The following is a 26,560-nucleotide window of genomic DNA, read 5'->3' on the forward strand; positions in this document are numbered from 1 at the left end:
AAATCCTTCTATAATTATGTAAATTGAGATTAAATGAGTATAAATAATAAGTTGTGTAAATTTCTTATTAGTTATTAAGGAAATAGTGATATTCGACATAAGTTGTGCTAGCGTTAATCATGACTTAAGGATAAGTCAGAATTTAAATGAGATAATCTATACGACAATTTGTTAAGTAGATGATATAATCAATGAGGTGATTTGATACGAGATTTTTTGTCGAAGCATAACGAATTAAAATGTTAATACTTAAAATTTTGAGGGTGATGACTGAGATGCAATTGATAGTTATTGGTGTATTGCGTTACTTGTGATAAGTTCGTTAATTGATAACGTGATAATTGCGAACATGAGGGATATTGTTCCAATATTAAGGTATTTAATAATACTTTTATTATATTTGATAGTTTGATGATGTTGTAATATGCATATGAGAAAATAGTTATTAATTGCTCTTGATAATTTGTGAATGTGATAATATGAGTGTGAGATCACTGATTAGATATTAAATAGTAAGTTGTTTAGATGGACTTGTGATAACAGAGTCCCACTGAGTGAATGATTTGTGCTCCTTTATGGAAATAAAAATATTTGTGAGTATGTGAATGAATTGAATCAGTAGGTCTTGGTTCGATGTAATTGAATAATTAAGTAATTGAGTCAAATCGTACATTGTTTCAAATAAAATAACATACATAAACACAAAACAAAACAAAACAATAATAATAATAATAATAATAATAACGTAAGTTTCTTGATATATTGGGTTTCCCATGGTATTTTGTTGGCCCATGAGTGTTACGTGCCGTTTTAACCGACCAAACTAAATAACGAATGACAAATGTAAGTATGAGTAGTTAAAGTACCTCATGTATCACCACGTGTGATAATGCTCCAACCAATTATCGTAAATATAATAATTGTGAAATTGAATAGTTGGCGTGTCCATGGCGTCCCATGGATTTTTCACCCGACTAGACATTTAAAAGAAATAATAAAACACAATAAATGGTGTAACCGTTTAGCCAGTTACGTAAAATGTTTAAAGTGTCGGTCGCATGACAATTCCCACAATGGTGGGGAATCTTGTCACACTCCATAGTTCTAAGCGAAAAAGAGAAAATATAAAGCTAAGAAATTCTTAAGAAAATTTCCGACAATAAAGACAGTTTAATAAAATTAAATAGAAATATTTTGAGACTAAGGCATAGCCTCGAAGTTATAAAAATATTTTGATAATGAGACATACTCTCAGAGTAATAAAACACTTTGAGAGTGAAGCATAGCTTCGGAGTTGTGTGTGTGTGTGCATGACAATAAAATAAACAATTAGCTAAGCAGTTAAATAAGTATTTAATCGATCAAGTAATTACGTAAGCTGTAAACAACCAAATAGAACACATCAGGTAAACAAATAAGCACATATGGGGTTCCTAAGCATGTTACTAAGGCACCACTAACGACCTATCTTAAACCTTTAGATCTGATACCAATCTGTCACACCACAACCTAAGGCGGAAATGTCGGGGCGTGAGCTGATTGTCACAGCTCACAAGGTTACTATCTTGCAACATTATAGGTTTCAATATCTATTTAATAATTTCAATAAAACAATTATAGTTAAGTACATCAAGTATAAGGAAATTATAGCAATGATTAATTAAGTTTGTATCCTAAAAAGCATATCTACGTGATCTTCATCTTGCTAAACAACAAAGCTGATAACCTGCAAATGCGTATAAAATATATTTTTTTCAATAACACATGTTGAGTGAGTAAAACACCAGTTTAAGACACAACAATAATAGTATATATATAATATATAAAGAAAGATGCAAACTGTTCCTGTGAGATAAACAGTTAAACCATAGCACATACACAAACAATCAAACATAAAGAAATGGCTAAACCGTTGCCATGCGAATGGACATTGGTTACCAAAAATGAGGTGTCGGTGAAACCATTGTCAATGCGTCGGACGCCGGCCACTACGACGGTCGTATGATCATGCTAGACTGAGAATATGTTGGACCTCTCTAAATGCGGTTCAAATAATGCAAGTAAGCAAATAGCAAGTTAGGCATAAACTGATATACACACAAGGATTAAACACTTGCGGTTTTTGAATACTAGATAATAGATAAATATGATATGATACGCATATGTCCCCAAAAAGGTTAAAAATAAGTAAAAAGGGGAGTGATTACTCACCTGATTAGATGAACAATACACAAATGATGATGCAAGGATGCGAGAAGTTAAACCCCTTCGGGATTCACCGATAAGGATTCCTAGTTAAATAATATTAATATGAATTAATTAATAATGAGAAAACGCGTGTAATGAATTAAAGTGCCGAAGTGATTTGAGTTATGGTTTGGGAATGTAATGTTTATTAATTGAACGATTGATCTCTACGGATTATTTGTTATTACGAAAACAATATTAGTTGTTATCATTTAATTAAGAGAATCGTTTGTTTATCATATAATCGAATTTATGAATAATACATTAAATAAATATGAGTTGAAATAATAAACGCTTAAAATTAATTATAATAAAATTTATATTTTAGAATCTTTACGAAACCCATTAGTAAAAAATATAGTTAATTTGTCTTACGCGTTAATAAAGTTTTATTATATTTTCGCTTAAAAAGAATAACACACGTATATGTATATATATAAAATAAGTTGTAACAAAGCGATTAATGACGAGAAAAAGTCAATAATAATGTTCAGGTTTATTAAGTAAAGTTCATTTTATTATTAATATATTTTTATAATACATACATACATACATATACACACACACACACACACTAAAATCTTGTACGAGATTAGTTGACACGAAACGCTAACTTATGATGTCGGTTTATATAAAATAATGTTTATTTGACATTGGTATTGATTAAAATGATTTAATTAATTAATAATTATCAAAAAAACATTTATAAAATGAAAATGCACTGGCCAGGGCTTGAACCCGCGCTTGGCCGGCTCAAAGAAGACTAATACACACGCAACAAACCAGTTGAGCCAGGTGGTATGTTGTTCAAAGAATAAGAATAGTATTTTAAATAAGATAACCCAGATTAACCCCCAAATTGCATAAACCCTAAATTATAAATTGATCAATCTTGTTAATGATTTATAAGTTAAACTTAGGGTTAACGAAATACTAATTAAAACGACTATACAACATAGTTTAATTACCAGATACGCGATTGGATTGATGGTGAACAGCTACCCAACAGCGACGGCCAAGAACACATCATAAAGGGAGGTATATACGGCTACGATAACAAAATTAAATACGGGGGTTTCATTCGCGAGGTTATATGTCTGCCAGATTAATTGTATTATGCTGATGATTACAGTGTATAATGATGAAAGGGTTTGGACGGAAAGGAATTAGTCAAATACGCGTTAAATTGATCGAGTTTCCAAATTCATAACGTCGGTGAGTCGTATATGGTATGAAAATCAAAAATCCCAAATCATTTCTAAGTTAGACAGGTGAATTGTTGTTCAAGCAAAACAAACGGGTCCTCGGGTTTGGTTCCTGGATTATGGATATGGGTTGGAAATTGGGTTATTAGGTTAATTAATAATATATATTAACAGATGTTGCAAATTGGTCCTTGGACTTTAAGGTTGGAAACACAATTGGTTAGAACTCAAGTTCAGGGTGTAAATTGTATATAACTGAAAGTTCTTTTGAATAAATAATAATAATAATAATAATAATAATAATAAAATAAAATATTATTAACTCGTAAACGAATGTTTTGTTGACTAATTACCCGGAAGCGAAATGGGTCGGATAATGGGTATTATATTATAGTCGGAAAACCCGAGTTATTACATACATTGATTTAATTCAAAATTCTTTAGAATCCACATAGAAATTTAAGGGCTTACATACTTGTTTCATCACAAGTTTTATTCAACTTGTACACAAGTATTTAAATAATGGAAATGATTCACTAAGGTTGTATTTGGTTTTGCTTATAAGGTCTGCAAGGAGCATATGTCTGCGGGCGTGCAGACATAAGCTCTTGAAAACTGTTTGTTTTTAAAAAGAAAAAGATCTAAAAACTGCTTTTATGGTCTTAAAAAATAAGTTTTTTTAACATCTTCACACGTATTCACACTTCTTAACATCATACCAAGTACCAACACTCAATGTCCAACACCACCATCACCCACCATCCGCCACCACCATCCACCGTCCGCCGCCATCACCACCCACCACCACCTTCCGCCGCCACCACCACCCACCACCACCGTCCACCACCACCACCGTTAACCACCCACCACCACCACCACCCTCGTCGGCTACAACCACCGTCCATTACCACCACCACCCATCGTCCGTCGCCACCACCACCTGCCACCACCATAGTCTACCCCCCACCACCACCGTTCATCACCACCACCCATAGTCGGCTACCATCACCGTCCACCACCCACCACCACAACCGTCCATCACCACCACCCACCGTTCACCGCCTACCACAATCGTCTACCACGACCCACTTCCATTGTTCGTACACCACTATCAATTATTTAGCAGTCCACAAGCATTAAATAACTTTTATCTACTGTAATATATATGATAGGTAACTAATTTTCAGTTTATGCAGACGATTTCCAGTTTATAAAACAAACAATATTATATTTTCAAATTGCAGACCTTCAGACCACATCTTCAGTTGCAGACATTAAAACAGATGAAATCAGATTGCAGACAATTTTTGTCTTAAAAAACAAACAACACCTAAAATGTATAAATATGGAAATGTCCCACAAATGCAACATGCTTCCTTCATAAATTCACTTCAGACATAAACTCACGTACATTTATAATTAACTTATCGTTGATGTAAAGGTGAATACAAATTAAATCGCTAAACTCAGATGACAAAGGCATCGGAAATACTGGCCCAAATAGATTATCCCTTGAGCTATCGGGTGGCTAGGTAGTATAGCATTCGTTAAAGGGTTTCATGACTAACGAGTAAAGTCACGCGCATGCTTGGTAGGCCTGTTCACGAGCCGACCCGAGCCCGAGCCAAGGCAAGCTCAAGCTCGGCTCGATAATCAATCGAGCTGGCTCGGCTCGAGCTCGAGCTTTTAATCGAGCTAAAAATTTGAGCTCAAGCTCGGCTCGGTTTTAAATCGAGCTGAGCCCGAACTCTTAATCGAGCTAAAAATTTGAGCTCAAGCTCGGCTCGGTTCAGCTCGATTTGGCTCGAGTTTACCAATAATAATAAAAATTATATGCAACCATCAAGATAAACTAAATAAATTTGACGTTAAGATCAACACCAACCAAATACAAACTAAATAAATACGTCTAATAACACCATCGAAAACAAAAAATGTTCAACAAGTCTAAACCAAACCAAATACAAAATTAAGCAGAGAAGTATTATCTATGAGCGAGGGCCGATGGCGGAGGTGAATATGAGCGGCTAGGGTTAGGGTGGAAAATGGAACGCATACTGATTATTGAGTGTGTGAACTATGAAGTCGCATCTCTCAGTTATGAATATGAACTATGGAGTGAGAAAGAAAATTAGGCTGGATTAAAGGAAAGCCCATGTGTTAAAATAATTGGGCTCGATAATTATATGCATGTATGTATGTGTGTCTATATATATATATAATAAATTAAAATAAAATAGTTTGAGCCTATCGAGCGAGCTCGAGTCAAGCCGGGGCTTTCATCATTAAATAAAGAAAAATACAAAATCAGTCTGCTTTGTAAGTGAAACGTTAACAAAAAGTTATTACGGAAAAGACGAATATCAATTGAAGTATACATTTTAAACAAGGGTTGATTCCGTTTCTGGGTCACGTATGTTGTGGAATGCAATGCAATCCAACACACACAATCCACCCACTAGGATTCCACACAACTTTCCATCTTTAATTTACCTATCTTCCATCAACTTATACGTAAGACTCTATTATTGTGCAAAAAGTTGCCATTAAATAAAAAAAAATTGTGTGAAAAGTTCTTTTATATTATTATTATTATATTCGTCTTCGTCGAGTACATACATACATACATAATTTATACATTATAAAATCAACATTTTAATTGTTTGACATATATAATATAATGTATTCATCTATGGATATATTATAACTCATAATTATTTCCAAATTTCTAGAGCAACTCACCTTTCTCCCTTTTCTCTACATGCATATACATGGACACGTACATATGCAGAGACGTTAAATATTGAACTAATTTTAAACGGTCAACCAAATAATATATATATAAAATAACATTTACTTATTATTCTAACTGTTACATATATAATGGTACACTGTGGTCTCTTTTTCTCTTCCGATACAAGTGCCATATAGAACATACAATTACTTTGTTCTTTGTTTTTTTAACTATATATACTAAAAGTGTGTGGGTATACATATAACAAATTAAATGAATCACCTTTTAAACCTTAATATAAGAACGGACAAAAGAAAGCTAGATATAAAATGAAGAGATATATCTCAACTATGTACACAGATATAATCTAATAGCTAAAAGTGATTCTATCTTATTTGGAGAGATTCACCAATTGGTGTCTAGATGGGTTGGATAAGGCTTGAGCTTTCCTATGGGAGGTCTCAAGTTCGAATCCCACTTCGGGCGGCCTTGAGGTACCCGTCACCAATGAAGTTCTACTAAGACAGGGAAGCCGTAGTGGTGCGGGTTCGATCCTGAGGGTCGGCCCAGATCTGTCGTGGAATGAATGGAGGTGTTTTACCGGCGTCATACCTCTTACGGGGTGGGGTGATGGGTATCCAAAATCGGTACCGGGGTAAGGGTTCCCTCCTCCAACACTTTTTTTTATTTGGAGAGATTCAAGTGGAGGAAAAAAAATAAAAAAGGTTAAATGAAAATTTTTAAACCCAAGGTATTATTTTTAAGTTTCACTTTAAAATATATAAAAAAAATTAATGTGAAATTATCAAAAAGAATAACACCATAAATTAAGCATTATTAGGGTGGACAGAGTAGGTTTCGGGTGGCTTCGGTACAATGGGAACACCACCCTGCCCATTTGGTACTGAAAAAATTTCTTCCCATTTGGATGGCCACGTCAAAACTCCTGAATTTGTGTGTGTGAGAGAGAGAGGGAGAGAGAGATGAAAAATGAATTGAGATGAAATAAGACCACACTCCCCTTTTGGGATGGATTTGGATGAAATTGTGGAAATCCTATGTGGAGGAGAGAAGGGACTTTAGATGGGTTGGGATCAGGGCCGGCCCATAGGGGTGGCGGGGTGGTCGACGACCACGGGCCCGACACCCCGTTAGGCCTGAATTTTTTTTATATTATATTTATTTTTATTAAAAACAATATTTATATTTAATGTTTAAACCTAATTACATAACCAATAGCTTGGTCTAGTGACAAAAAGGTATTGCTCTCAACCAAAAGGTTATGGGTTCAAGTCTCATTTGAAACACGTTTAATTTTTCTTTTATACAAAATTTTTTTTCACAGCCCAAATTATAACCAAGTAAATATATATAAAATTTAATTATTTAAACCAACAAAATACTCCTTTTTAAACAAGGTCCAAAATAATTTTCACATTCGGCCCAATTTTTTTTTTTTTTTTGCTTTATCGAAGCCAGGCCTAGTTGGGATGAGATGACCACCCTCACCATCCTTATTATCTTTAATTAGAGGGTGTTTGAGTGAGCTTTTAGATTTGCTTATTTGGTTTTTGAAAAACAAAAACAACTTTTGAAAAACTTCATTGTGAATCTTTTGAAGGAGCTTTACCAAACATGTTTTGATTTTCAATAAATAAATAAGCAAGTTTTAATAGCTCACTCAAACAACCCTTTTAACAATAACCCAAGGATTATACTACCATTAGTAATTTGTCAACATTTACTCACAGAATTTTTACAAGACAATGTAAAAAAGTTACAAATGAAACGCCAACGGCTGTGCCCGATGATAGTTTTTAGACCATAGTGAAGATAGTAGCGCGATTCATAACACCTGCCATTCTCTCACGATTATCACACCTTCACCACATGAGCTTGTCATACTCATACCCACGTACACCACCACTATGAGTTGGCTTTAGTGATGTTATTTAATGTTATGGTCTTAATATATGTCATTTTTGTTTTTAATTTTTGAAATAGAGATAGATGGAAATAACACATCTTCATGGGTAATTATTACATGTAGTAGAACCATAGTGCAGAATGCGTCTTTATAACTTATCATCTACATCAAGCTTCTAGTAATAAAGATGATGTTGGCGACTGCACTCAAATATTGAGGAAATTAGTCTCAAACATGCAAGCAGATTTACAACCTATAGCTTTATCAACTTCACTTAATTAGACATCATCGGTCATTACCAACGAAAATGACACCAAACAATGACTATTTGAAACACTGCATAGTTCAACACTTGAATAATCACCAAACAATATTGAATCCTTTGTATGTGTTCATACATCCTGAGACTTGGTCATGATCTAGCATCTATTCAAAGTATTTAAACCTAATTAGTATATACACACGACATATTAGTAATACCCAAGATTTGCTCTTCACGTAATTCATTGAACCTTCGAACTTCACTCTGTGGCCTTAGTAATAACTAAGTGAGATTAAAGATTAAACCAATGAGAAAACGACCTAAAACTATAAAAAATATATATATGTTTTTTTTTTAAATTGACCGGTGATTCTTACGCCGCTTCACATTTTGTTTGACGTATTTGATACTGTATACAGCTTCATTTGGTGTACTTGTTGTACCGATGGCGTACCATACACCATTGGGTGTGTTATGCACCTTCTAAAACTTGTTCTCTCACATAAATCCATTCCTAAGCACCAACAACCAAGAAAGCTCAATATGCAACATCAACGGCACATAAATCATGCAATATGCAACTATACGAAGTCACATGATTTTATTTTCTTACTTGATTCTTCCATCCTTCATTTAAATCTCATTAAATCATTCTATAACTCATCATTCTTTGAGAAATAGAATTCTCCTCACATGAAATATACATTTTGTTGAATAGTGGCTGTATTACCAACAGCTCAATATCCATTTAAAGGGTTATTTGACAAATCCTTGACCCGTTTGTCAACATGGTGTTCATAAGTCATAACCAATAGTTTACTATTGGCAACGTTTGCCATGTATTCTCAATACCCAACTAATGGGTCACAGTACATATTTATGACATCGAAGATTTCTGTATGTGGTATGTAGATTAACAACAAATCACATAATCCACATACCACTTTGTAGATTACCCTTGTTAGCATAACCAATTTTAAGTGAATATAAAACACACAAAGACTGATTTTATTACAAAAAGAAAAAAAAATGATTAATAAGTAGTCTAATGAAATACAAAACCAAACGAAAACCCAACAAAAGAAACAAAGAATAAGAACTGACAACACTATCACAACTTTTTTTTCATTTTTTAATTTCCTAAAAGCAGGTAGGTCATTGAGTAGGAGGAGCTCTGTAATATGCAGGCACTGTTGCAGGAAAGAACATCTGCCTAATTCCTTCTGCCTTTATTATAGGGAATATGATTCCAGAAGCCCCCTGCATTTTAACAATATGTTTATTACACGTAGGGATGTAAACGAGCCCAGATGGCTCGTTAAAAGCTCAATACAATCCGACCATAAACAAGCTCGAGCCTGAGCTCAGTCGAGCCTTCAAAATAAGTTTGTTCAATAAAGAGCCCAAGCTAGCTCGCGAGCCTATTGATTTTATGATATTTATATAATGATATTTATTATGTATGCAATTACAATAAGAATAACTAATTGACCTATATTATGTTAAACATAAAAGTTATAATTATAAGCATATAAAAATAATTGAAAATGCATATAAATTATTAATAAAAAATAAACGAGTAGAACTTGAGCTTGAAAAACGATTCATGAGTCAAGCTTAAAAAGGAGCTTTAAAAAAAGCTTGAACGAGCCAAGCTCGAGCTTTCGTAAGTCAAAACAACCCGAGCTTGAGCCTAGTCAAGCGCGGGCTTGGCTAGTTTACGCCCGTATGTGTTGGTTAACTGTTCAAATTGAGCCAGGCCGGTTAGGTTGACCAGGTAAATATATTATTTCCTTTTCCATTATAAAAAATACTATATATCAAAAACCATTATGTTATAATAATAATCTATATCTTTAAACAAAACAATACTGCAACAGAAAAAGTTGTTTGCTTTAAAATAGACTTTGTCGCTTTTGATTCGATCCGTTTGAGATAAAACATAACCCAGGTCAACCAACTTGGTCAACAGTTGAAGGAAAAAACAAAAGTGAAAGATATACTAACCGATATCAATCGTGCACCGATCCACAATCGTTTAAGGGAGGGAAAAGGAAGTATCAAGCGGCCGACACCATATATCGCGACCGCGAAGAAATGTACAACTAAACTTAAGGGTCGAGGGTTCAAGCCCGAGAGCAAAGATATGGGCCCGTTTGAAAACACGCCTCCAAGACTTAAATAGTCAAAGCATGCTTCTCGCATTTCTTGTCTTGCTTCATCGGGTGAAGCACTGAAAACCTTGTACAATGCTCCTGCTAATGTGTTGATTGTGGATGCTACTGGCTGCAACAACAGTAAGCATAGATTTTAGTAAGGCATTGTTATATTGCTCGTTACGTTAGAGGCGGTCACTAAATGAGTCGAGTGGGTTGGATAAAGGGTGCGGGTCAGAACTGGTGACTTTCTAGAACGTTTGAATAGGGTAGGGAAGGTCAGGTTTACCAAAACACTTATTTGTCCATGTTTCACTTTTTGATCCACAATATGCGTGTAAAATATGTAGTATAATATATATTATTTTAGTACTAGTCAAATTTTTTGAATAAACTCAGGAAGTTAATTCATAGCATACACTTAGTGCTGTAATAAGCCCAGCCAAGCCCAAGCTCCACTCATTAACAAACCAAGCCAATCCGGCTCGGCTATCTTAACGAGCTAAAAAGTTGAGCTTCAAATTGGCTCGTCAAAAGCTCAAGGCATCTTGTGGCTCGTCATAAACTACAAATGTCATAATCCATATATATTAAAAGTTGGGTTATAATTTAAACATATTATAATTTGGGGTTTACTTTTTAATCAGCCAAACAAAAAATTATATTTTCAATTATAAGATAACTTTTAATACTTTTTAAATAAAAAAACGCCATACAGTTTTAAGTTGTAATTATACACACAAAAGTTCGGGCTTTGATTATACACACAAAAGTTTGGGCTCAAGCTTACAGACCGAGCCCATTTCGAGTGAGTTTTTTCGAGCGAGCCACAAGCTTTTTAAACCGCCCTACATACACTATGAATAACGTTCTCCCAATTTGACCAGCGTCGTTGTTAACTAAATTTTTTGACCCGTTCGATATAAAACGCAGCCCGATTTATAAGCAAATGTCCTCTAGTCTATTAAGATATGCGATAAAAAGGATTGTGAAAATAAAAACTAACCTTACGCAGAGTGTAAAACGACTCAAGATAATTGCAGAGAGTATACGAGTCATGGAGATCATGTAGAGGCATGAGGAGATTGCGTAGAACAACAATATCAGATAAAGCTACCGTCATTCCGCCACCTGTCAAAGGATGGCGCATGTTGAATGCGTCACCCATTAACAAAGCACCTGGGGTTGGGTAAGGAGCAGCTGCCATGCTTCTATTGGGCATTGTCCTTATATGTCCTTTATCAACCGTTGCCACAAAAGCTTCTTGCAATTCTGAAGGAATCTATTTATAATAAACCAACTATAACTAAGATATTGTTTTATAAAACTATAAGTGATAAAAAGCTTCTTAAAGTTGTAATAGTCAAATGATTATGAAGAAATTAATATATACACTGACCAAACATATGTTTTTAGGCTTGTAAATGAACCAAAGGAATTCATTTAACTTTAACAGAACAAACAATCGAACACAAGCAATTAAACAACCGAGTTTCCCTTGTTTGTGTTCGTTCGTTAAGAAAATCAGTGTGTTTGTTTATGTTTGTTTGTTAATGTCATAAACGAACGGTTCACAAACGTAAATGAACTCAAACGAACAAGCATAACTGAACATAGAAGAATGGACATAATGAGCGAACACCAACTAAAAGTAAAAATGAACATCAAGCCTAGAATATTAATAAAACAAGACTAAAAGGTTATAAACCTGAAAGCATTAAATGAAATATAAACGCACAACGTAAACAAAGGACTATAATTAAACATAAACGAATAAAGACAAACGGGTGTAATTAAACAAACGTTCACGAACTTAAATGAATGTATAACACATGTTTATCCATAACACTGAAACTATATATAAAACCAAATAATCAGAAGAAAAAATCATCACCCAAAATTTGATTATAAAACAGTTCTGTTGCAATTAATATAAAACTCATCACCCAAAATTTGATTATTTGACCACTAAATAATCAAAAGAAACAGAACATGTTAATCCAAACACTGAAACAGAATATGAGGTAGCAATATTCATATCTTGGGAAGTATCCTAATATACGCGCGTTCTATGTTTTAATAATAACAGAAGAAATTTGTGATGTAATGATACCTGAGGAGCAACGAAGGTCTTCAAATACTTGGGTAAATCACCATTTGAAAGTGAGGGTACTTTTTGACCAGGTACATCAACCAAACATCTAATTTCAGTACTACTGATTCGATAGAACAAAATGGGAGACGGATCTGCTAAAATAACATGCCCATGATTCTCGTATGGTAATTGACAGTTTTCTAATATCAAACCAACAAAACATGAGGGCACATCCACCTATACATACATTATCATGTCAATGGTTTCACTAAAATCAACAGTTACAGTAAGTATATGATAAGCTGGAAGTTATCATTACCTGAGGATTGCAAAGAGAGCTTCTTAAATTCGAAAAACAACCATCACATACAATGGTTAGAGGAGCGTATGCTTTAACTAAGTCTCCAGTTTTAGTTTTGTACATCACACCTTTAATAGTCCCATTGTCTTCAAGAAGAGATGAGACTGTTCCTTGCTGTAATTGAACACTATAAATGTATAACATTAATGCAATTGTCATTAAAGGAGATGTTAGTTATGAACAGAAAGAAAAAATCATACTTAGGAAGTGATGAGGCTTTCTCCCTCATTCTCTGTATAAATCGACCATTATGAAAGCTTCTGCCTGCCACATCAGCATGAAGGTTCTCCAAAGGATAAGATAGCCGAGTATTCTTTCCATCCTTAAAAAGTGCATACCCGAAAACCCTTTGAGCATCAATATGTTCAACACAATCTGCATTAAAAGAAACGATAAATAAATATAAAAGAATCATCAACGATTCAAATAAGGCTTTTCACTATTGTACCTTCTAATCCCAACTCAATCAGTTTGAGATAACCGCCTGGTTGAAGCAGTTCACCAACAATTCGATCAGGCTCTGAAAGGTCTCTTTCAATTACAAGCACCGTGCGCCCATCCTACAATCCAAAACATTACCAGACATAAGTTGCACAGTTAAACAAATCAAAATCAATAACCCATACACAAAAAACCGTCTCATTCGTTGTTACTGTTGGCATGTGCAATGTCAATGAAAGAATTCTTGTTTGTATAATTCAACAAAGAACCAGTAGTCTGATATCACAAAGTCCCCAAAACACATTTCTTAAATATAAAAAATATAAAGTGAGGACAAAAGGCCATAAGTTTGGATGGTATGAAATTAACTGTTGGTGAGTGTTACGGTTAGTTCTTAACTTGTTATGCCAGATTGAATTGATAGTTGTTGCCAGCTAAAGTTTCCAGCTATTTGGCTTTCACTAAGAGTATCTAGGGCTGGCAAAACAGATCTTATCGTGTGTTTAACAGGTCAATGACGACACAAGCATCAAACACGAATACAACTCTTTTAACTACTTTATATATCATATTCTCATATCAAATGATGGAGCCTAGCCTTCTAATTTCAGTTAATCAAAAATATGTATGTAAAATTACGTAGTGTACTTTTTCCTTAAAACAGGTTTAATCGTGTCTTAAAATATGAGGTCAGGAATTGCAAGCCCTAATTGCATCGTATTATTACTTTCTTATTGGCCGGCCACTTATACTACTGTTTACACAATAAACAATTGCTTCCACAACACACAAAACTACAAAATATGTAGTCAGTCACATCATAACATATTATTTAAGCTAAAAAAACACTGTCAAATCCACTTGTAAATAAAAAATTAGATCGAATTGAAATAAAATAATATTATACCTTGGCGAGAGTATGAGCGAGAGCAGCACCAGCAACACCGGCTCCAACGACGATGACGTCAGCGTCGTCTTCAGATCTGCAATGACCATTGATGCTGATTGTTTTGGTGGTTGTTACTCGTGATGGATTTGGAAGAGCTTTGCGAGCAGTTTTGAGAACGAAGAATGCGTATATTAATATGAATCCGATGACGGATGCGAACACGGAAGCGATAAGTAATTGATCGGCCATTTGTATTTGTATTGTAAGACCAATGCCGTCTGAGTCAGACGACAAGAGTTTTTCAGCCTTCGCTGGATCTCGGTGGAAAGGAGTGACAATAATATAAGTGATTTATATTTATATATATATATATATATATATAGAGAGAGAGAGAGAGAGAGAGAGAGAGAGGAGAAGAAACTCACGAGACTTCAAACAATTACAAAAAATATTAAATCAGTTTATTTCATCAAAATAAATTAAATGGTTTTAAATTATATGCATCATTTTATAAGTGGTAATTACATTCTTCAGAATAGCGAATTATAATAAAAGATAACTGTCACACCTTAATCTAAGGCGGAATGTGAACTGATTTTTCACAGCTCACAAGATATTATCATACAATTATAAAGCTACAATATCTAATTAATTTATTTATTGTCAACGAACATTTAAGTACAACAAAAATAGATAAAATTTCAAATACAAAGCCAACTATTCTTGTTTATGTTTCCTAAGGTCATCTCTACGTGAGCTTCAGTTCGATGAACAATCCAATCTATAACCTATAAATGCGTACAAGATATATTTGTCAACAACACATGTTGAGTGAGTGAATTCACCAGCTTTGACACAAACAAAATGATAATATATAATAATATAAATAATAGAGTACAAACAAAATGATAATATATAATGATATAAATAATAGAGTAAAAATAAGCAAAACTGCTATCTGTGAGTATAAACAATGAAATTGTTGAGCAAGTAATGAGTGTCGGTGAAACCATTGCCAATGTGAATCGAGTTCCGGCCACTACGACGGTCGTATGATCATACTATGTGGATGAGGATGAGGATGAGATACCAACCAACCATAAAAACAATAAACACATAAGCATATAACAAATACCAAGTAGTCATTCAATTGATACACAACACAAAGATCACAGTTTGCATTTGAGAAATAATAGTGTAAGTAATTTGATAGTTGGTACGCAAGTGTCCCCAAAAAGGCTTAAAAAAATAAGTAAAAAGGAGTGAATACTCACCTGATCAGAGGAACGAAAAATAAGTGATGATGTGAGAGAGATAACCCTTCAGGATATACCGTCAATGATTCCTATAACGATGTCGGATTGATGGAGGACGACGAGTTGCAGCGGCGGCTGTAAAAGAGACGAAAACAAGGTCTTGCGGATTCATAAAACTTAATTAACCATAGGGTTAAGATTTGCGACGTCAAGATGATGGTGTACCCAGGTTTAATTGAAATATTATGATGTGTATATTGTAATTCAAGAACACGATATAAGACGGTCTGTAACTAAGTTAAGTCATATAATAAAGATTACAATTTCCAAATTAATCATGTCGGTAAGGTTCGTTTTGGTATATGGATGATTTGCCAGAATCAATTACGTTTTTAAAACAAGGATTATGGTACAAGAAATCTAAACGGGTTAAGGGATTTTTTTGATCTTAAATGGGTTTGGGCCAATAAAACGGGTATGGAGTGATAAGAATATTATAATAATATTTTTTTTCCAGATTTTGCAATATATTCCCTAAACTACTTAGATGCAAACAAAATAGGGTTAAAGTATAATGTAGGGTTAAAAACGTATAACCTTGAAAGTTGTTTTACCTAAAATAAATAAATAAATATACAATAGTATTAAAATAATTAAACAACCCAATAAACGCGATAATTTTTATTGATAGAATTTCCCAAACATAAAACGGGTCGGGTAATAGTTAATAAAATAATAATATAAAATTCGAATTGTTACAGTCTCCACTACTTTAGGGAATTCCGTCCCGAAATTAAAGGATACTATAACAACATCATTAAATTTTGAGAAAAAGAAATCTTAAATATAAGTTTTAAAAATTTATCATAGCATAGAACCTTGAATTGTCAAAACAATGCTCCAAATGATAATCTGATAAAGGCACTTATATATAGGATGTACCAGCGGCGTATCCACCATGTCCTTATCATCTTTACATTTGTGTCGTTATCCCAAATACTTTCGATTCTATATTATGACACGCAATTGTACGCTTTATGATTTTCATGCGAGGATGTTGGTAATTATGTTCCGGACCATAATTATCTCGATCGTCAGATCGTCTACATAACTTATCCCATCGCGTTGGTTACAAATTATATTGAAAAACATAACATTGTGTGGAAAGTTATTAATTTATTATAAATATGAGAAAAGTGTTAACATATTATAAGACCACTTGGGAGTTGATTTATTATAAGTGTAAAATCAAAAGATTATATAAAATATTTCTAATAACGCAATTTAGGTGAACTTTCAAGTTTGATTAATGTAATTAGTGAAAATTCTAAAGTAACTTAAAAGTTAAGAGAAACGGAAACATTGAAGTTGGGATAGATGATGCGTCGACAAGATCGATTGTGAAGAATGAGAGTGGGGATACGAGTCAACTAACAAATTTATGTGAACTTACCAAATAAGACAACAAACCAAAATTCTATGATTGCAATGATAGCATCAACAAAAGTTTATGAGGAATTAATTGATAATTGTAGTCGAATAATAACCTGTGAAATTTTTAAATATTGCAACATTTGAGGTAGAATTCAAAAGATCAAGAGTACAAATTTGAACAATATTAAATGAGGACTTTGAGGGATTCAGTTTAGTTAAATGAGAAACTCATGAAATTTAAAGAGAACGCTATACAACATTGAAATATCGCAATTGTGTATTTAAGATGAGGTAAATTAAAATATTAAAGTACTGGTATAGTAATTGAGAATGCAAAAATATTAATCCAAAAATTTATGTATATAAATAAACTGTAAATAGATGAAATTGGGAAGTGGATATTCACGAATCACTGAGATAGTCCTGTTCCAATTAAATCTTTAAAATTAGATATAGTATAAAGTTGTAACATCCTAATTTTGGTTATAATAATAAAATAAATTTCGTTTAGTGGGTCGTTATCGGTTTAGATAAATAGAATATGATTTGAGCTAGTGTTGGGTTAAATGGATTTGGGTTATAGACTTGGGTTATGAAAAAAGAAGGAAAGACCATGGGCTTAAGCCCATGATCCCATAATTATATAAACCGTTAATCACCCATTTAATTCATTTTACACACATTCCATACACCTCCCAAAACACATACTTGAGAGCTCTCTCTCTCTCTCTCTAGCCATAAGATACAAAAAGAACCGATCCCGACCTAAGGTAATGATACTATGATATTGTATGAGCTTAAAGCGTTAGTTATGGTCACGAAACGACGAGCCAACACCGTTAAACCGTTTAAGTCACGAGATCCGGATGGAATCGGGCATAAACCGAACCTAAGATGGGCTTAGGGATCACCCTAGCTCAGATCTGGATCGAACGGGGCGAAAAACGGTGAAAAACGAGTCAAAACTCGTTTTTTCCGGCGAAACAGCGTTTTTCCGGCGACGGCGCCGGAAAAGATACGAGGTTAAGGGAATGTCAGAGAATGTTCTGACATTCTCTGACCTAACCCTAGTTCGTTAACGGAGGATTAACGAATTAGAGGCAATTCGTCAGCTGATTCGTTAAGGAAAGATTAACGAACTAGAGGCAATTCGTCAGCTGATTCGTTAAGGAAAGATTAACGAACTAGCTTTAGTTCGTATCCAATTCGTTAAGGGAAAAAGATAATGAATTACCCTTGATTCATTATAGTCATTCGTTAACAAGATTGCGAATTAGAAGGTCCAATTCGTTACATAGACTGATTCGTTAAGAAGACCAGTTCGTTATGAACCCAATTCGTTAAGAACCAGGTAACGAACCAGACCTTGTTGAGATAACGAATTAGTTAACGAATCAGGCTTAATTTGTTAGGGCAAATGAGTTAGCGAATTTGAAAATAATTTAAAATTCTAATGGAAAATGTGTTAAGACAGTTAATGGAAATAAAATTTTTTCAAGCTGACCTAGCAGCTCGACCCCAGCCAGGGGCTCTGCCCCTTGGACCCTGCTAGGAGCTGCCGCCCCTATACCCCGCTGCCAGGGGCGCTGCCCCCCGGACCCCCGTTCGTTGAGGGTTATAACTAAACTAGAAACGCGATGTGAGTAGTGATAGTTAATTGATATGTGTAATTGTTATACAGTTAGTCGAGCACAGCTAAGGAAAGGAATAACAATTAACGGTGAACATAAACAAGTTCAGGTGAGTTTCTAGCCCCACTTCATTGTTATGTTTTCGATGCTGTGTGCATACTCGATGTGATAGTTAATACACTTACCTTAAGTGGTAAGTGTATGCTTAGTATGATGTATGAATGATGATTGCTTGACGGTGTGTGAACGATCTTCGGATATTGCATGTACCGTCAGGTGGTAGTCAAAGTTATGATTGATATATATGATGTATGCATGAATATATGTGATGCATAAATGTATGAATGAATAAGTACAAAGTAAGCATGATATGTTGACGGTACGTGAACGCTCTTCGGAGATTGCAGGTATGTTTCAGTAGCATGAATTATAGGGGACCAGACCCCAATAATATCTGTGAGGATAGGGACCAGACCCTAATAATATCTGTGAGGATAGGGACCAGACCCTAATAATATCTGTGTGGATAGGGACCAGACCCTTATAATATCTGTGATGGTAGGGACCAGACCCTAATAATATATGTGATGTTGGGGACCAGACCCTTATAATATTTGTGAGGCTATAGGGCGGAAGGCTCTTTAAGTGGTATGGATAATTATGTATGTAAATCAAGGTATGAATAACGTACACACCTTCGGGCTTGTGTGCAAGTGTGAGAACAGATTGTATGTTGTATGATTAACTAGAACTCACTCAGCGTAGCTGACTTTTAGTATGCATGCATGTGAGTAGAATGAGGAAGATCGCTTGAGGGGAGGCACATAGCATGGACTTGAAGAAGCTGGCATCTCAAGGAAATGTTATGTTATTTTAAAGACAATGTTTTATGTTGAAAGATTTGAAATGCTCGTTAAGACAAGAAATATGGTTATGTAATGAAATGGTTTGAATGTTTTTAATATTCCGCGAATGTTTTCATTAACTCTGATATTTAGAACTGCGTTTATGAGTAAATCCAACGTCAAAGTGAGACACTGGTAACGGGACCTTACAAAAGTGGGTCATTGGAATATCCCCAAATTACAAGGGATTCTACTATCTCCATAAAATCGTTAAAATTAAAATAAAGAAGTTACAATATTCATAGTTTATCATGAAAGATTAAATAAATAATGAATATTAAAGTAATAATGAAAAATAGATATGAGTTGAGAAATAATATAATTAAATAGGGAGCTGGAAATGCATGAACCACCATGACTATTCCAACAACAACTGAAGAAATCATTGTTTCGATCAAAAGTCAGCAAACTAACTTTTGATCAAATTAGTGCGTGAGGTGGAGTGCTTGATGGTAAAATGAATGAATACAGAGATATGATTACGAGGTAAAAAACCCTTGATTATGATAATCTTGTCTCGGTCAAAAATTATCAACGTAATCTTTGGTCGAATTGCTCCGGTCAAAGATTGACAATGTAATCTTTGGTCGAATTAGTACTTGATTATAATAATCTCCGGTACAAAAAACCCCCAGACGGTGAAAACTATCACCGTCAATACTATTAATAGTAAAAAATGGTGATTACAAGTGGTGGAGCTGATAAGTGATCGTAAGCTATGTGTTACAGTATTTGCTAGTAAGCTAAGTCGTGAAACTGTGTGTTCTAATGATATTATCAGCTCATTTATATAAGAAAAGACTACAACTGTTATCCTGAAATAACCGGAAACCCTAGACTAATTCTTCTATAATCCGTTAGTTGCCCACGTTCGAATGACGAAGTCCAGATAATATCCGTTGCAGTCCATGTTCTTATAATCACATTTACCACGTGTTTTTATCAGCAAAACAAACAAGAATAATATAGGACAATTGAATTAGTCAACGTACCTTCCTCAGAATAGCAGATTAAGTCGTTATCCCTAAATGAGGCTTAATTCCGAGGATAAAAATCCGCACCCAACAATTGCCCCCAATTTTTACCGCGTGACAGTTGTAAAAATTTTGAATTTTAAAATCATTAATATCTCTGCGATTTGAAAGGACGTGCACGTGGATCAAGGAGAATCTATAACTATTTCTTTAGGTTATAATTAAACCATTCTCACTTTTCCAAATCATAATACTCTTCCACCGGTTCATAATCAGGTTAGTTCTTATCTCTTGTCTTCTTAATTTCTTGAAATTTTTCTTCCGATCCGAGCGAGAATGAGGAAGCGAACCCTCGAGTGCCCAATCCTTTCTCTTTCACAACCTCGAATGATTTTGTTGACCAGGCTCTTATTCCGGCCACCGATGAAGACCAATGTCTCTTTAGAGATCTTGACATTAGATTTCTAAAAGATTCATGCCTGTTACCTGCCGAAGCCCTTATCATACCCTACGATTCTAAAGCCAATGCTGACTTCTCCTCCAAAACCTGGGTGTGCTTTTTCTATTACCCTTTTTCAATCGGCCTTTCATACCCTTTTTCCCCGCTTATCAAGGAGTTTTTTGACGTCACCGGGTTCTCGTATTCGCAATTCATGCCGATGGTGTGGAGAGTCTTGGCCATCGTAGATCGATTGAATAAAACCCATGGGTTGTCGATTGGTATACCTGAGATAGCTGCCACCTATAACCTCCATACACACGGATCTTTCCACTACCCAACCGTCTTTACATGGTTCCCAAGGTGTCCATTAGTGACCCTGATTGGAAGAAAAAATCATTTTTTGTCCGTCGTGACTCTATTCCCGACGGAATGAACTTGCCTATCAAATGGGTTCACAAGGGTAGGAAATCTTTAGGATAGAATCTCTTTTGCAAATGTTTTGTGCTAATATGGTTTTTTTTGTTGGCAGTTGTGTTTGAGGATTTGGTAAAGTATAGGAAGGATACAAATAGAAGGCTCAAAGCGTTGTTCAAGATTCTGCCAGAGGATAGAGAGTTCTGGTTAGAAAAAGAAACGGGAGAAACAAGTGTAACCGCTGCAAAGTCTGTTGAGAGCATGTCTTCTGGTAAGTTTTTTGGGTTTTTCATGAAATCCTTAGAATTTCAGTTTCTTGGGAATAACTTAATAAATTGTTGTACAGGGATGCCGAAGCCAAAGTCTTCTTTCAGCTTAGTCGATCTAGACGACCTCATTGAGGATAGGACCGTGGTAGTAAAGCAAGAACATTCCAAGACCGCCTCTCCGATAGTGAGAGTTCCAACGACCCATCAGAAAAGTGTTGCACATAAGAAGAGGAAAGCTACTACTTCAGCCAAGACTGAGCCCTTTGCAGATATGAGCACTACTGATGCTGTGGAGAAACTGCAAGCTCTTGCCAACTTTCTTGAACAGTAAGTACTTTTGTTTATCCTGAAAATAGCAAACTGTAGAAAAACTTATGTTGGGGATAACAGAATACTGAAGGTTACCGTCGGAGATCCCAAGATGCTGAGTTGGCACAGAAAGAGGCTGAGGTCAAGGTTGTCGATCTTCTGCATGCTGCTGACATCAAGGATAAGCTGCTCAAAAAGAAGGATAAAGGGATTTTGGATCTCAGAGCCTCATTTGAGTTGCAGAAGATTGAGTTCCTTGAAGAGGCCAAGAAGTGTGCAGCCACCAGTATCCTGGAGTCGATGCTCAAGATGTCAGAGGAAGTTCAAGCGAAAGGCTACACGATGGATTCCTGGAACTCTACGGCTTGGAGGAAGAAGCTGAAGATGCTGAGAGGCGAGAAGATTGAGGAAGATGATGTGGCGGGCACTTCTGAGGTGGTGAAGGAGGCAGGTGTTAGCAAGGAGGTGAAGGAAGCCAAGGCTGGTGAGGTGACGGAGTCGGAGAAGAAGGAGGGTGATCAAGGTGAATGTGACAAGGTTTGAACCGGGTGTTCCGGTTGTGTTAATGTGTTTGTGATGATGGTTTTAAACAATTTTTATTTTGGTTATGTAAGGATAATGTAGCACTCTTAGGATAATGGTTTGGGTAGAGGGATCCTGGTTCAAGACGAAGCCCAGACCGTCTTTTATTTCCTGCTCTAGAACAATATGATGGTTCGGGTGGATGGGCTTCGTTTTGAGTGAAACCCGAATCATCTTTTCCTGCATATTAGTATAACTTTTTATGACTTATATTGGTATCCTTTCCCCTTTTTCCGTTTAGAGAAAAATTTAAGTTTGTTAGAAATGAAAAATCTTTTAGTAATAGCTTAAGTTTTATTCAACAAACCAATACCAAGTCATAAACTTTATCTTGTAAATAATACGAAAGATAGAATATTCACAAATAGGAAATCATACCAGAATCGTATATCAATTAATCTGGATAATGTCTAGACCATCTTATTTTTGCAATAAAACCATTGTTTAGGATGCTCCTCTAATCCTGGGGATATAGCGATGAAATTGCAATATCAACATTATCCTGAAAATAACTTTATAAATTCTGGCGACAAGGCCTCAACAATCTGGCGACAAGGCCTAAATAAACTGGCGACAAGGCCCTTAGATGAGGTGAAAAGCCCTTAAACCTTAGGAATAAACTGGCGACAAGGCCCTTAAGAAGAGGTGAAAACCCCTTAAACCTTAGGAATAAACTGGCGACAAGGCCCTTAAGAAGACTAGCAACAAGGCCCAAATATACTTCATCCCATGTGGGGATACCACATGTCTTCAGGCTACAAAACAGTCAACTCTAAGTGAGGGGTGGGTGTTAGCCTTGCTAACACCCCTCCGATGCTTAAGTCAGTACCATGATAGAAGAATAATAATAATAAATGAATAAAAATGTAAATTCGAATACGTACCTTAGTTGTTTAACATTACTTTTACATACCTCAGGATAGCAATTATCTTCGGGATAGAAGTCTTACATAAAATATTTTTTGAGGTGGATAGCATTCCAAGCCCTTGGCAGTGAGTTACCATCCAAAGTAGACAATCTATATGCCCCCTTTCCCGCTTCTGACTCAATCAAGTAAGGACCTTCCCATTTTGGTGCGAGCTTTCCATCTGCAGGATTTGTAGTATTCTGAAAGGTTTTTCGGAGAACCAAATCCCCTTCTTGAAATCTACAAACCCTGATATTCTTGTTGTAGGACTTAGCTATATTTTGCTGATAAGAAGCCATTCTGGTCTTTTCTAAATCCCTGAGTTCTTCTACTGCATCTAGATCTTCAAGTAACTTTGAGTGTTATCTTCGGGATTTTGATGACTGACTCTAGCTGTAGGGGTAACGATCTCTGTCGGGATAACTGCTTCAGCTCCAAATACCAATGAGAAAGGAGTCTGACCAGTATCATTCTTTGAAGTGGTCCTATCTGCCCAAAGAACAAAAGGTAGTTCCTCGGCCCACTTTCCTTTCTTAGACCCCAACTTTTTCTTCTGGTTATTGATAATGATTTTGTTGCTTGATTCGGCTTATTCGTTAGCCTGAGGATGGACAGGTGTTGAAGTGACCATTTTGATTCCCCAACTGGCACAGAAGTTGGTGGTTCTCTTGCCGATGAACTGCGAGCCATTGTCACACACTATCTCTGCCGGGATTCCAAATCTTGTCAGAATATTGCGCTTGATGAATGAGATAACTTCTTTCTCTCTGACTTGAACAAAAGATTCAGCCTCGATCCACTTTGAGAAATAGTCTTCATTGCCAGCATAAAGACTTTTCCTCCCGTAGCTCTTGGTAGCTTTCCCACGATATCCATACCCCACTTCATGAAAGGCCAAGGGGATATAATAGGATACAATGGTTCAGCTGACTGGTGGAGAATGTTGCTATGTCTCTGGCATGCATCACATTTCTGAGAATAATTCATAGCATCCCTCTTCATCGTTGGCCAGAAGTATCATGTTCTCAGGATTTTGGAGAATAGTGCTCTGCCCCCAGTGTGATTCCCACAGTCTCCTTCGTGGATATCCTGAAGAACTTCTTGAGCTTCCATCTTCTCCAAACACCTAAGATATGGTCCTCCAAGAGATTTTCTATATAATATATCATTCATTATAGCATATGGGATTACCTTTGTGCGAAAAGCTCTTGGGTTTTCATCCTTGGGGATAACTCCATCCTGACTATATCTCCTGAATGGGATAATCCAGGAATTTTCATTATCCTCAGGATTCTTGATACTCATATCTTCACCATCTTCTGATATTTCATTGACACCTTGTTCTTCTATTGCTGGGCTCAGGATGTGTATGATGGGAATCTTGACACCTTCTGGTATTCTGAAGGATGAAGCTAAGTATGCTAGGGCGTCTGCTACAACATTCTCTTCTCTAGGTACCTGTGAAATATCAAACATTTCGAAACATTTTGCTAGTTTTTTGACTAGCTATAAATTTTTCATCAGTTTTTCTCCTCTAACAGTATATGAACCATTAAAATGATTAGTTAATAATAATGAATCAGCATGTACTTGAAGAAACCTGATTTTCATGTCGACTGCTAGTTGTAATCCTGCTATCAAAGCTTCATATTTTGCCTCATTGTTTGTGGCTTGGAATCCGCAGGATATGGATTGAGGTATAATGTCCCCCTGTGGCGATTTCAGCAGGATCCCGAGACCTGTTCCTCTAACATTTGAAGCACCATCAGTGTATAGAGTCCACTTATCTTTGGTTTCTTCCAGTTGTTGGACTTCCAAATCTGCTTCTTCTTTAAGTTCACTGGTGAAATCAGCCACAAAATCTGCTAATGCCTGGGATTTGATGGCAGTCCTGGGTTCATATGCTATATCATATGCACTCAGTTTTACAGCCCATTTTACCATCCTACCTGACATTTCTGGTTTCCTCAAAACAGACTTAATAGGGTAATTAGTTTTAACAAGAATAGGATGAGTTTCAAAATAATGTCTAAGTTTGGTAGATGCCATAATAAGTGCTAAAATTAATTTCTCAAGACAAGAATACCTGGTTTCAGCATCCAATAAACTCTTACTTACATAATAGATGGGATGCTGTTGACCTTCGAGATCCTTAGCTAAAGCTGCACTCACAGCATTATTTGATACAGCTAGATATAGAGATAGAGGTTCACCTTCTTCGGGTTTTACCAGTAGAGGAGCAGAGGAAAGATAAGCTTTTAAGGACATTAAAGCTTCCTCATGCTTACTGGTCCACTCGAACCTTTTGTTTTTCCTCAGGATATCATAAAATTCTTTGCACTTTTCTGAGGATTTGGATATGAATCTGTTGAGTGCCGCTATTCTGCCAGATAGCCTTTGAACATATTTGGCTGATGCTGGGGATTTCAGATTCAGGATAGCTTGTATCTGCTCTGTACTCACCTCCATTCCCCTTTTGGTGACCATGTATCCCAAGAATTTTCCAGCTTTCACTCCGAAATGGCACTTTGCAGGATTCAGCTTCATGTTATATTTGTCGAGGATATCAAATGCTGTCTTGAGATCCTGGAGGTGATCCTCAGCTTTCTTGGACTTCACCACCATATCATCAATATAGACCTCCATCGTGTCCCCAGTTGCTATTTGAACATCACTTTAACTAACCTCTGATAGGTTACACTTGCATTTCTAAGTCCAAAGGGCATATCAACATAACAATAAATACCTGTGGGAGTCATGAAGGCTGTGTCTTCTTGATCTGAGGGCTCCATTTGGATTTGCTGAAATCCTGAGGATGCATCCAAAAATGTCAGCATCTCGTGGCCGGCAGTAGCATCCACCATTGAATCGATGTGTGGTAGAGGGAATGGATCTTTAGGACAAGCCTTATTCAAGTCTGTGAAATCCACACAAACTCTCCATTTTCCATTCTTTTTCTGCACAACTACTACATTTGCTAACCATCAGGGATATTGGACTTCCCTAATCATATTTGCCTTCAAAAGTCTTTCAACTTCTTCCTGGATAATTGTGTTTCTCTCAGGTGCAAACTTTCTTCTCTTTTGATGGATTGGCCTGAAAGAATTATCAATTCCAAG

General features: G+C 35.7%; 1 protein-coding gene across 1 annotated transcript; it reads right to left on the minus strand.

Moving 5' to 3' along the window:
* Positions 1–9,358: 9,358 nt before the first annotated feature.
* LOC143559605 (squalene monooxygenase SE2-like) lies at positions 9,359–14,591 on the minus strand. Its single transcript, XM_077048129.1, has 8 exons — positions 14,336–14,591; positions 13,436–13,547; positions 13,188–13,362; positions 12,946–13,114; positions 12,645–12,863; positions 11,538–11,813; positions 10,383–10,661; positions 9,359–9,635 (listed from the first exon to the last, which is right to left on the minus strand). Exons 1-8 carry the CDS (start codon positions 14,564–14,566, stop codon positions 9,531–9,533), a joined length of 1,566 nt encoding a protein of 521 aa, XP_076904244.1. The 5' UTR covers positions 14,567–14,591; the 3' UTR covers positions 9,359–9,530.
* Between the last annotated feature and the right edge of the window lie 11,969 nt (positions 14,592–26,560).

This window comes from Bidens hawaiensis, unplaced genomic scaffold, assembly GCF_021521415.1.
Source record: "Bidens hawaiensis isolate Kalapana, Puna unplaced genomic scaffold, B.hawaiensis_p1.1 tig00019942_1, whole genome shotgun sequence".
In the NCBI taxonomy this organism is placed as follows: domain Eukaryota; kingdom Viridiplantae; phylum Streptophyta; class Magnoliopsida; order Asterales; family Asteraceae; genus Bidens; species Bidens hawaiensis.